Raw genomic sequence first — 12756 nt, forward strand, 5'->3', positions numbered from 1 at the left:
TTTGGAGTGTAGCACCACCACCACCACCACCACCGTATGTTTTACGAACGCACGCCTTTCTGTAACCACCAGGACGCACGCAAAGCGTCACGAAAAGATGTACGCTTCCCATTTTCTGCAAAGCAAGCGACTGTCAGTAGACCCACCCGATGTATAAGTCGACCCGCAATTATTGCTACTCTCGCGACGTAAACACCCAATTATTAAATTAATTAATTATTACTACATTCGAGGAGAGAGAACGAATTTCACTTTCTAGAGTGTAATGGTTGCCGTGAACATTTGACGAAGCGCAAGACGAAAAAAAAAACATTATAGTATGAAAAAGAGAGAGAGAGAACTCCAGGAAAAAGACATTTATTGGAATGCAAATTTATTTAAAATTTAAATGGAAGGGGCTGGAGGGTACCAAAGCACCTCTTCATATTACTAACGCATTCCTTTCACATCGTCTGCCTGCGCAGAAAGAGAAAAGGGATCCAACGACCTTTTCCACGCGGAAGAGAGGAAAAAGGCGGCTCAATTGCCAAGTACGTCGCGTTCACTTTCCTTCTATGAAAACAGGAAGCTCTTCGAATACACTCCATATGTGGAAATGTAAAAGGTACCGGAGAGGCCATCTCGCTTGAATAGCGATTCATATAGCCACGATCTTGTAAAAAAAAAAAAAAAAAAAAGACATCGGCGCGAGAAACACAACACTGGCGGTAAGGGAATCCGTCGCATACGTGCATGTCCGGTATGGAGTGGTTCATATAGGTGGTGGAGGGGGAGGATAGCAGGGGAAAATGATGACGTGTCCACTCGATCCAGAAGGCGGAAATTAGCGTTGGGTTCGTATTGATGGCAACGATGTGCAAAAGCAGGTGCGCTTTGCGTCTGGTAAAGAGTTCGCCGGAAGTGCGCTCCTGAAAAGAGGGTGGGGGGGGGGGGGGTAATGGCAGGATCGGCTCACCGTGATAGTGATACTGATAGTGATAGTGGCCGTTGTTGGTCACATAGAAGAGGGCGTCGTCACGACTATAGTCAAACAAACAAACAAAAAAAAGAAAAAAAATGAAAGACGGATGAAGGGTGGAGATGCGTAGAGGGTGCATGAGTTCGTCGGGGAGAGCAAAGTGTTAGAGGGGTCGTTGAGCAAGACCCGCCTTCTGCAGAAAGAGAACAAGGTTTGTTGCTTGAGCGGAACGTTCGGCAGAAGAACCAGCGGGGTAGAGGATGTCTGCTAGCGTGCCCGAGCTGGAGTGTAGGACACGATATTGTTTTTAGAGCGCAGCTGCTGCCCTCTTCCAGAAGCCGAAAACCCCAGTGATGTCGTAACGCGTGTAAAAAAAAAAACTGAAAGTGCAAAAGTAATTTCGTATTCATTCGTCATAAAGGGAACCGAAGGTATTGAAGCAGTGTTTGATGCAAGAGCGGGCATAATTATATTTTTTTTAGTATTCAAATATAAATACAAAATACGTTGTTGAAAGGGGTATTTAAATGCTCTTCATAAATACTCTTCAACGTGAGTATTTAAATACAAAATATAAATACAGTATATAAATAACGTAACAACTACCATAAATACTATGAGGAAACTGTCATCTGTCCGTTGGCGGCGGCGGTGAATCGCCCACCCCATCATCATCCAATGTATGTGTGTGTGTGTCCGTTTCCATTCAGTTTCAAAGTGTATAGATTTGTGTAGTTTCCCTTTCTTTTCTTAATAACGCGTCCAGGAGTAGCCAGTCCCGGGTGGCGCGAGACTAACATCTCATTTTTTTTCTTTTACAGATCAATCAATCAATCATCTGGAATTACAGAAATAATAATGATCGTAACAACAAATCAGCAACAAACAATAGCATTTATCTGTTCGACTATCATGTCGATTTTAGTATCAGAAGTTTCTCGAAGACTGCATCTTTTAGGCATCTTCTGTTCTACTGTACAGAAGATGCTTCGTACAACTAGGTAATTGGGTAGTCGCGACCGTGTTTCACTGTTGTCGCGACCGCGACAACAGTGAAAAACTTGCCATATAAAATGGTTCGTCACATGCGCGTGCTAGCGTGCTAGCGCAAACACGGGGGGAGGGGATATGTTTATTGCAAACAAAAAACAAGAAGAAAAACAAGGAAAAATTAGTCAGGCATAGACCGACTTGCTATTCCTTTCACGCCATAACTGCGACCCAAACTAGCCCTTCCCGAAAGGTCAAATGCGAGCCAACTTTAAAATATGAGTCAGTGTATATACTGTATTTAGGTGTATTTATCGAGTATTTACGAGAATAAATACCCGAAAATTGGTATTTAAATATAATTATAAATTACATTTTTCGAGCCTGTATTTAGATACAAAATATAAATACGCGCGCCGATGCGCGAAAATGTCTTCAAACCAGGGATGGCCAGTATTTAAATACGTTGTAATTAAAATACTATTTAAACTATAAAGTTTATAGTTTAAATAGTATTTTAATTACAACGCATTTAAATACTGGCCATCCCTGGTTTGAAGACATTTTCGCGCATCGGCGCGCGTATTTATATTTTGTATTATGGGTACTTCATCCAGAAACGCATGACGATTCGTCGTTAGAAGATCCTTAACCGTGACCTTTACCGCGGAGATCGCCGGATTGGTTCACATTTGCGTTGCAGAAAAAAAAAATCGCCTATCTAAAATTATCTGAAAGGATGCCACCCGCGGGGGCGTGTTTTCGATAATTAAAGCCAGGAATCGTTCTCCATATTGGGGATATGTTTGTGTCGGCCTGCTTTCAGGCGAAGCTGCCGGTAATGAGCACTACAACTGTAAAGCCGAAATCCATACTCATTGCAGCCCACGTATGGGTGATTAGCAACTTCGTCTCGACATGGGCGTAAAGGAACTTGCAATGTGCGCGTTGCAAAGTGCTGAATCCTTGGCCACCTGACGAGAGGGATGCATGCCTTGGTCAGCGCTCGCGACATTTACTCAGAGGTGTTTGCGTTTTGAGTCAGTCTATGTTTGGACCGTGTCGTTCATTGTGCGCTACGTTATAACAGGTGATTTGGCCTTTGGCCGATAGTTATCGCGAATGCAGGGGGTTTCTCTTTTTCTATTTTTGTTCCATTTGGGAGAGGGGGGGGATCTGTTTATGGGAGTACCCGAATTTGTCGTGTGACGAATTCAGTCTCTCCCTATTATTTTTTCTTCATCGACGCCAACATCGAGGTTGCGATGCCACGTCGATTACCCCATTTTTTTCTTCTATCACATCACGTGGGTTTAGCTTCCGGTCCGAAGTTCTACTGGAGTCGCATAGCGTCAGCGTGTTTACAACGTAAAAATGGGCGTCTGTTCAGCGCTTAACTGCATGAGTTCAGCGGGAAAAAGACATAAAATGTATCGCCTACGCTGCACTCTTAAAAATTAGGTGGTGGTGGTGGTGGTGGTGGTGATAGGGCTTGCCGTTGTCGGCCTCACGTATGTGGGCAACGTCACGACTCACGCCCTGGGGGAATGTGCGTCCTGGGCCGACTTCTAAGGGAACTGTGCCGACATATGTCTGAAAGCGTCTGAGGAAAACCCAGGAAAAACTTCCCAGAAATTAACTTCACTGCATAGCACGCTCCTGGCCAACCACCATCTCGAATGATATCGTTACCTGGAACTGCACGCGCGGACGGCACGGAACGGCACGAAAGGAAGGCGCACGCCTTTTTCGTGACAATTATGAACAGCATAAGTGTCAGAAAAAGGCGTACGCCTCACGTTTCCAAGGACAAATACACATGTATGTACTAAATACTAAATAAATCTACTAAATACTTTGTATGTATTTGTCCTTTCCATGTTGTTCCAGCCCCAGAACATCAATTCTTTCATGTTCAGAGAGATTGGACAGTTTACTCCGCATCCATTTGCTTTAACCTCGCTTTCGACGGGAGGGAAAAGTCACAAATCGTCGCTAGGTGAATTGAGAAAATGAAACGGGAACGTCCATAGAACGTGCACGGGCGCGACATTAAGTGGGTATATACGCGTATATATAAATATAGCACGCTTCGCTGGCTTCCTCGATCTGTCTTTCTCCGTCTCCTGGCCAGCACGAAATGCGACGCCGCCGCCCCAATATCGGTCGACGAAAGGAAATTAGAGGACTCGCACGACAATTCCTTCCCAAACGCTAGTATACGATCATACTGTGATGAATTGCTTCGTACGAAGGAAAAAGAAAAGAAAAGCGAAACGTCCACAATGGATCCCTTTTTCTGTCTTTCCTCCTTCCCCATTTTCTACACCTCGCTCGCGGCGTTTTTATGCGTCTTTCGTTGCGATTACATGCGAGAGGGTTACACTCGTGGTGTATATAACGTGTAAGCTTAGACCTTGACAGCTATGCCTATAAGGCGTGGATAGACGACCAGGCACTAATTTGGGCCACATCTCTCTTCCTCAATTCTCGCCTCACTCCTGCCCGATTCGCTTAATATACTTTCTTTTTTTTTCTCTCTCCTTTTGCACGCTTGGGTTCTGGAGACTGTGTCTGGAGCGCATCAAGCGTGTGCGGGTGGCTCGGGTTGCTGCCTCCCTCATATCTTTATCCTATTTTTTTGTGTGCTCCGGTATTTGAGCTGACAGGCATTGCACGGAGCGTGCTTCGTTAACTGGGTTGATGCTCCGCAGGTGCGTCGAATGGCATCAGCGTCCACTTCGTCGATAACTGGATCCGAGACGTCGACCTCACCCGACGGGGCCATCGCTTTGCGTTTCATCCCCATTGTCGCCGTGCTTGTTGTACGTGTCAGTCCGTGTCAGCGTGCCCTTAAAACAGGACTTGGTCGCATAACACACTCCGCGTGACATCGTTATCTCCATAGGCTGAGAGTTTTCAATATATGCCGGAGGGGGCTGGAGCACAAAGTCCCCCCTGGGACACAGAGCTCGGGCAGGACCAGGGTGGCCAAGGTCGTGCTGAAGACTGGGAGGTGGTGGGTTCGAATCCACTGGGCACCGGCTGTGCTGTCTGAGGTTTTCCCTGTTTTTTTTTTTCGAAGGCTTTCCAGACGAATGTCGGCGTAGTTCCCCCTGAAGTCGTCCCAGGACGCGTACTAACCCCGCTGTTCCCCACTCCTTCCTGCTGTCCTCTCTGCATCTGTCCAAATCTGTACCGCGCTCATAGCCACAGTTGCTTCGCGACGCTAACACGGAATTTAAAAAAAAAGGAAGAAAAAAGGTCGAGCAAGGTGTCGGGGATTCCGTGTGATGTGACGTTGTGAGGCAATTGTTTTACAAGATTTTCATGTTCACTCGCAGGAAACACGTGATCCTTACACCCTTAAAAATGAACTTCACCGCATAGCACGCTCCTAGCCAACCATCATGTCGAATGATACCGTTATCTGCCCTGATTTGTTGAAAACGGCAGGCGTACGCCTTTTTGTGGCACTTATGCTGTTCATAATTTTCACAAAAAAGGCGTACGCCTCACGTTTTCAACAAATCAGGGCAGATAACGGTATCATTCGACATGATGGTTGGCTAGGAGGGTGCTACGCGGTGAAGCTCATTTTTAAGAGTGTAGGCTGTCCCTCGAAGCGTTGATCAAGGTCCGGTTTCACCAACCACCAACCCCAATTAACATTTGAACCGAGATCAGCAGGCCCTCAACTTGAATTTAATCCTTAACTCTTCTTCACGAAGGGTAGTTATTGTCACTTTAACATTCAACACGCCGTTGCTAAAAAAGAATTGAGTGTTAGCTTCAAGTTTTAGCGACCCTTGATCTCGGTTCAAAGTTCATCGTCATCATGTATTTCTCTCTCTCTCTCTCAAAGCTAACCAGCGTTGGTGAAGCCAGGCCCCTAGAGTGCCAGCTGGGTAGACTTCTCGAGGGGGGCATGCCCCCCCCTCTCCTCCGGGAACGTTCCGGGAGGTACTCAGGCCCTCAAGTCCCCGCGTGCCGTCGGCACCTATGGTTCTCTCCTCTGTTTTGGTGAAAGCGAGAGGCGTACTTATTTTGTGACACTTTCACAGTTAGATGAGATGTAAAAAATAAATATTTAAAAAAGGCGAGGAAAATAAGTCCTGTTTGAAGCGTGCGGTGCTTCCGTGCGGTGTTTCCGAGGCGGTACACCCCAAACCGGAACATACTCGGAATGAGGGCAGGCCAGGAGTATGTTTTGTGGTGAAGTTCATGTTTCAAGAGTGTACGCAATACAGTATAATATTCGGTTAGAGTCTAGTTTAGCTAGAGTCTAGTTCCACAACTCAGGACTGATAACAGTATCATTTATGTACAGTAGTTGACCTTCACCGTGCTACGTAATGAAGTTCTGTTCTACGAATGCAGAACTTCACCACATAACACACTCCTAGCCAACCACCGTTCCGAATAATATCATTCTGTCTCCTGATTTGGTGATGGATGTCCAAGATAGGCGTGTCCTCCTGGTTTCAACAAATCGGGAGACAGAGTGAGATCATCCGGAATGGTGGTTGACTAAGAGCGTGCTGTGCGGCAAAGTTCTGTTTTCAGACATATGTCGGCACAGTTCCCTTAGAAGTCGGCCCAGGACGCACATTCCCCCAGGGCGTTATAGTCGTGACGTTGCCCACCTCTGTGAGGCCGACAACGACGAACCCTTTCACCATCACCACCACCACCTGTTTTAAGATCGTGGTGCGAATCTTGGAGAATGCGAATGCGGAAGAAAGAGAAGACACAAAGAGACGCAGTCCCAGCACAAGTGCATTTGTGCTCACATTCACCCTATTTACATAAGTTTTGCGCAGAAGGTCTCTGCTTTGTTGCACGAAACGAACCAATCACGGAGAAGAAGCGGAGCAAACCACCAGCTGAAAGCTCCACTGTTGCCACACTGCGCTCGTTGGCTGCCTTCCGGGACGAAAATGAGTTCTTTTCCCTCTTCTGAGACGAGTACTCCGCATTACTTTGTCGCGTTTACTTCAGCAAACCGTAGACTGAGGGAAAAAAATACAGTGCAGCAAAGATGAGAACCTCTCTGTTTTGCTTTTCTTGGAATGGATCAATTTATAAGAAGAAAAGAATGGGAGGGAGACCAGTTTGTAGATTTTCTTGTGATGAGACTGCACACTCTTAAAACACAACTTCACCGCGTAGCATGTTGAAGGCCAACCATTGCACAGAAAATGATACTGTTATCACTCCTCATTTGTGGAAAGTGCGGGGCGTACACCTTTTTGTGACAATTAACGTAACTACAGAAGTATCACAAAAAAGGCGTACATCTCCCGTTTTCAACAAATCAGTGAAGATAACGATATCATTCGAAATTGCGGTTGGCTATGGTCATGTGGTTGGCTAATGACAACTATAACAAAACACGACTATAACAAAACATGTGGTTGGCTGTGGTTGGCTGTGGTGAAAAGCGTGCGATGCGGTGAAGCTCATTTCTAAGAGTGTAACATAATTGCATAAGGGTGACGAAAAGGCGTACGCCTCCCGTTTTCGATGCTATTTGGGTTGGTGACTGGTTCTCAGCCCGTTATGGGGTGAAGCTCTGTCTTTACACTCATAAAAATGAACTTCACCGCAGAGCACGCTCCTAGCTATCCATCATCTCGAATGATATCGTTATCTGCCTTGATTTGTTGAAAACGGGAGGCGTGCGTCTTTTTTTTTTTTTTTTTTGATAATTATGAACAGCATAAGCGTCACAAAAAGGCGTACGCCTCCCGTTTTCTACAATCGGGACAGATAACGATATCCTTCGAGATTATGGTTGGCTAGGAGCGTGCTATGCGATGAAGTTCAGTTTAAGAGTCGAATACCGGTGCCGGCTGTGCTGTCTGGGATTTTTCCTTGGTTTTCCTCAGACGCTTACAGACATATATGTCGGCACAGTTCCCTCAGAAGTCGGCCCAGGACGCACATTCCCCCAGGGCGTCAGTCGTGACGTTGCCCACCTATATGAGAACGACAACGGCGAACCCTTTTCACCAGCACCACCACCACCATCATCGTCATTTTTAAGAGTGTAGAGCGTACCCTCGGAGACCCGTAACCTGTGAACAACCACTTCACCAAACACCAGCGTGAGCACGTTTGTCCTCAGCCCCTGATACACGCGGTGTGCTTCCGGTATTTGAACTACAAGTTCTTTTCTCTCTTTTATCTTCCTCCTTTTTTTTCTTCTTTTTTTTTGTCACATAAATTACAGATTTCCAAAAATAGGACCACGCGCATCTGAAAGATTCACTTCCGCCTATACGCATGAGTGGTTTACAACCAAAGAGGGATGCACAATCACTCAAACGGAGCACAGAAGAGAGCAGAAGTGCACGGAAGAGTGGAGGAAGAAATTGAGTGTAAACGAAACTTAATGAAACAAGCTTCCATCCTGAAAGCAGCCGTATCCCTCCTTCCGTAGCGTATTTCGTCGGCTGTCTTGAGAGACTGTCTATATCTACTACAAACGCAATACACGACCAACAATGTGGTTTACATCCCCGGGTTAACAAAAATGGATGGAGGATGAAGGGTGAAGATGCTTAGGGGGTGCGTGAGTTTGTCGGGGGGAGCAAAGTGTTAGAGGGGTCGTTGAGCAAGACCCGCCTTCTGCTGAAATAGAACAAGGTTTCTTGCTTCAGCGAATGATACGGCTATCGCTTCTGATTCGAAAAGAGTGAGAGAGGGGCGAACGGCTTTTTTGTGTCAGTTCGAATATATGATAATTGACACAAAAAGGCGTACGCCCCCCTCTCTTCCTCTTCGAATCAGAAGCGATAACCCTATCTTTCGTGGCAGTGGTTGGCGCACAGCGTGCTATGTGGAGAAGTTTCTGTTTTTAGAGTGCACGCCATTTTTGTGGCGTTACGCAGTTCATAATTGCCACAAAAACGGCGTACGCCCCCGTTTTCATCAAATCAATGGAGAGAACGTCTTAACTCAAGATGATGGTTGGCTAGGAGCGTGCTATGCGGTGAAGGTCTCTTTTTGTCGCGCACTTCGGAAGCCACGCTCTAGAAACAGATGGTAGATGGTGGTGGTGGTGCTGGTGGTGGTGCTGCTGCAAGGGCTCGCCGTTGTCGGCCTCACAGAGGAGGGCAACGTCACGACTGACGCCCTGAGGGAATGTGCGTCCTGGGCCGACTTCTAAGGGAACTGTGCCGACATATGTCTGAAGGCGTCTCTAGAAACAGAGCTTCACCGCATAGCACGCTCCTAGCCAACCATCATCACGAATGACATCCTTGCCTCCCGTGATTTGTTGAAAACGAAGGCGTACCCCCTTCTGTGACGCTTACGCGTTTACAATAGTTGTCACAAAAAGGCGTGTCCTTCAGCGTGTTATGTGGTGAAGCTCCGTTTTATGAGTGTATACGAGCATGTACAAGTTTGTAATCTTCGGCTCATATCTCTTTTCAGGCCCTTTACGGTGTGACGGACTCCGCAGACGGCATGGAAAAGATCGGAACTGGCGTCCAGTGCTTCTCCAGTGTCTCTTTCAACGGGGGTATTTATCTATTTATGGGGACAATACAATATAGGAGGTCTTCCTCCAGTGATACTTTTTTTTTTTTTTTTTTCAAAACGGTGTGCCAACTATATAACTCGTCCGAGTGTTCCGTATAAAAAAGATATTTTACACTAATAATGTTCGCAATTAGCTATCTAAGTGTTGAGGTGGGGAAAACTTCGTGGACTTCACCGCATAACAGGGTCCTGACCAATTAAAATCCCGAATGAAAGCGTCCTCATTTCTTGAAAACGGGAGAGATACTTCAGGCCTTTTTCTGACAACTAACGTAACCGCATCAGTGTCACAAAATGGCGTACACGTCTCATTTATGACACATGAGGGAAGAGAACGCTGTCATTCGGGATGATGTTTATTTAATGTTTATAATTGGTAAGCAGCGTGTTGTGCGGTGAAGTTCCGTTTTGAGGGCGTGAAGTTCCCTTCGACCTGTCCTCGAAGAAGCTGAGGATGATGTTGCTGTCCTCCACTGTTACATATTCGAAGCATTACACAGATTTCCACGTGACACAACATATGAAGGACGTATGGGCATGAATCTGAGTAAAGTTACAGGTACTTATCAGAAATGTAGTCAAACACTAATGGCTGACGCTTTTCGTTCTCTTTTTCTTTCTTTTTTTTATGTCTCATTAACTGGCGACCTGCTTATATTGTTCTGCAGCAACATCGAAAATATATGCGGCCACAAGACCGCAGCGTTGCTTTGAGAATGTGTTACAAAAAAATAGTAATAAAGATCATGGTTCGCCAATTGCGAATGCTGCCCAATTACGCTCGGAGACAACATTTACAAATGCACGGTGGAATTGTATGAATTGTATCGTGCACTCTGAGATAGTAATCAATTGATAAGGACAGCGCCGACGACAACTGGACTTCCGTTATAGTTACTTCAAAAAGAAAAAGAAAACGAAGAAGAAAGAAAGAAAGCAGGTACACTCTTAGAAAAAAAATTTTCCGCCTTACACCATCGCCGTGCAGTGTAGCGACACGCTCAGGACAAACGTTATTAAGAATAATGTCATTATCTTACCCGATTTGTTGAAAACGGGAGGTATCCGTCGGTTGCGTGCACATTTGGACACGCGTTGACTGTCACAAAAAAACGTACGCCACCGTCTCTCCTCAAATCAGGACCGATATATCAGGAGCTGTGGTTAGCGCAAAGCCTGGTTATGGCTTCTCTTTCTGATTCTGAAGTGTACGAAGAAAAATATCGAGATGTTGACCCGTAACGGCTCCTTTTCCCAAGCTTTCTAAGGATGCGCAATATTACTTTTTCTTCTTCTCCTTTGTTTTTTACCGATTTTGTTGGGTATACTACGGCTTCATACATAGCAGCGGTAGGACTGGGGTGGACTCTAAATCTAAAATTATCATAACGGACAAAAATGAATGTAGAGTTCGAAGTGCATGTTTACAAACACGGGTGAAAGAATTTGCCCGTGCTATACATCATGCGCAGGCTCGACAATATTCCATTGTCAGTGCACTCACACGAGCGGTATCTCCACGAAATATTCTAGTGGAACAAAACGCAAAAAAAAAAAAAAATACTCACGGGGTGAAAGCTCCGCCTCGTGTCATTTTAAGCATTCGTACAGTGCAGGAATATGGGAAATGGCGCACGTAGCAGACGACACCATCGACACTGTCGTCTGCTACGAAGTATCTTGTGGTCGGGCCGCAGGATATACCCCGTGGTTAAAAGAACACTAAAATACATTGTGACGGCTGTGGCAATACAAACTAAATGAAGTATGCATAGATTTGAAGCATTATAATGAGTAGAACATATGCGCGCTGGAAACAGAAATTCACCGCATAAAGTGCTCCTAGTCAACCAGCACACCGAATGACATCGTTGCTCCCCTGATTCGTTAAAGCACGACATACTGGATTATACCGACCATGCCACAATCGGCAACTCCTACGCAGGACCCCGACATACGACAGTAGCAGACCACAGCAACAGCTCCCGTTGAAAACGCGTAAAATGATGATGATGATGATCAATTTATAATTTTAACAGGAACGCACCTCTAGTGGAACATGCACCGCTTGTACAAACGTCTTAAGGTAAGCCGAAGTACAAGGTATTATAGCAATACAGGAAGCAATAAACGGACCGATGAGCAGCGCCACCGCTAGCTTCCAAATGCGGCGCTGGGAAGGGGTGCAAATGACATGGTTTCTATAATATAGTAGGTCGTTGCTAAAAACGGTAGGCGTGTTCCCTTTTGTGACATTTATGCAGCTATGTTATCTGTCAATAAAAACAAAATGCATAGGCTCCGCGCTGACTGTAGATAAGATGGTATCAAATGGTCCATGACGTCATCATCTTCTTCCATCGATACAACGCAGACAACAGATCATCGTGGGCTGTACTTACACACTGCCAGAACGTGTTTCAATGCTGTACGTTCCTTGCATATTCGAAACACACCACTACCACCACAGACAGTAGCAGGTCACAGAACGTAGCACGCGCAGATAGATGTCTCCGTAATGCCTGTCAACAAATCACATTATTCTTCCACCCTGACACAGTAGCCGTTGCAGAAACACTAATTTTCTGTTCAACGGTGGGAAATATGATCCACGGGAATACCTAAGATTTAGTAAAATTAGGCATCATTTGCTGTGGCGACACGATTTCTGTATAAATAACAGTGAACGTCGAGTATGAACATGAACGTAAGACAAGAACAAATTCATGATATTGATGGCATGAATTTTCGAACATAAAAAATTTGGTAGTAAGAACAAAAATGGACGCGCATTTCCGAAACTTCAATCATCGGAGCTTACACCTGCATTGAGAAACGAGACCAATAACTATTTGTTCGCCTTCAAATTATTTGAAATAGCGCAGCAGTTAACTGCTATTTCTCACAAATAAAGGATATCGTCAACAGCAGCCTCTTTGATAGATAAATCCGGTAAAAGTACGGTAAATTCTGTGTCGTGTTATATCCCCGGTGTAACAGTGTAATTACAGCTTAATGGGAATTTCGAAACAGTGCCGGCGTTTCGCAATTCGTCATTAAAATTAAAGAGTCGTAACTTATATAAGCTCAGTCTATCTCCCGACAACACTTTAACGTAACCGACGACGCTCACTTCCGAAGTCTGTCAACATTGGGTTCGTGTATACAGTAACAGGTCACTGTATCTCTCTACTAGAGGCGCAAGAATTTCGAAATTCTAATTGTCGATAAACACCGATACCTAAAAGGAAATATCA

At 45.3% G+C, this 12756-nt stretch overlaps 1 protein-coding gene and 1 long non-coding RNA gene across 3 annotated transcripts in view; one reads left to right on the top strand and one right to left on the bottom strand.

Moving 5' to 3' along the window:
* The window catches only part of LOC135370610 (ultraviolet-sensitive opsin-like), a 73395-nt gene extending 63846 nt beyond the window's left edge, over positions 1-9549 (top strand). Inside the window, exon 2 of the mRNA XM_064604381.1 lies at positions 9392-9549. Within this exon, the coding sequence (XP_064460451.1) occupies positions 9392-9407 (16 nt within the window). The 3' untranslated portion in view covers positions 9408-9549. The remainder of the gene's footprint in view (positions 1-9391) is intronic.
* The window catches only part of LOC135370611 (uncharacterized), a 148731-nt gene that overhangs the window by 79484 nt on the left and 56491 nt on the right, over positions 1-12756 (bottom strand). The window lies entirely within an intron of this gene.

The sequence above is a fragment of the Ornithodoros turicata genome, chromosome 10 (assembly GCF_037126465.1).
Source record: "Ornithodoros turicata isolate Travis chromosome 10, ASM3712646v1, whole genome shotgun sequence".
Classification (NCBI taxonomy): domain Eukaryota; kingdom Metazoa; phylum Arthropoda; class Arachnida; order Ixodida; family Argasidae; genus Ornithodoros; species Ornithodoros turicata.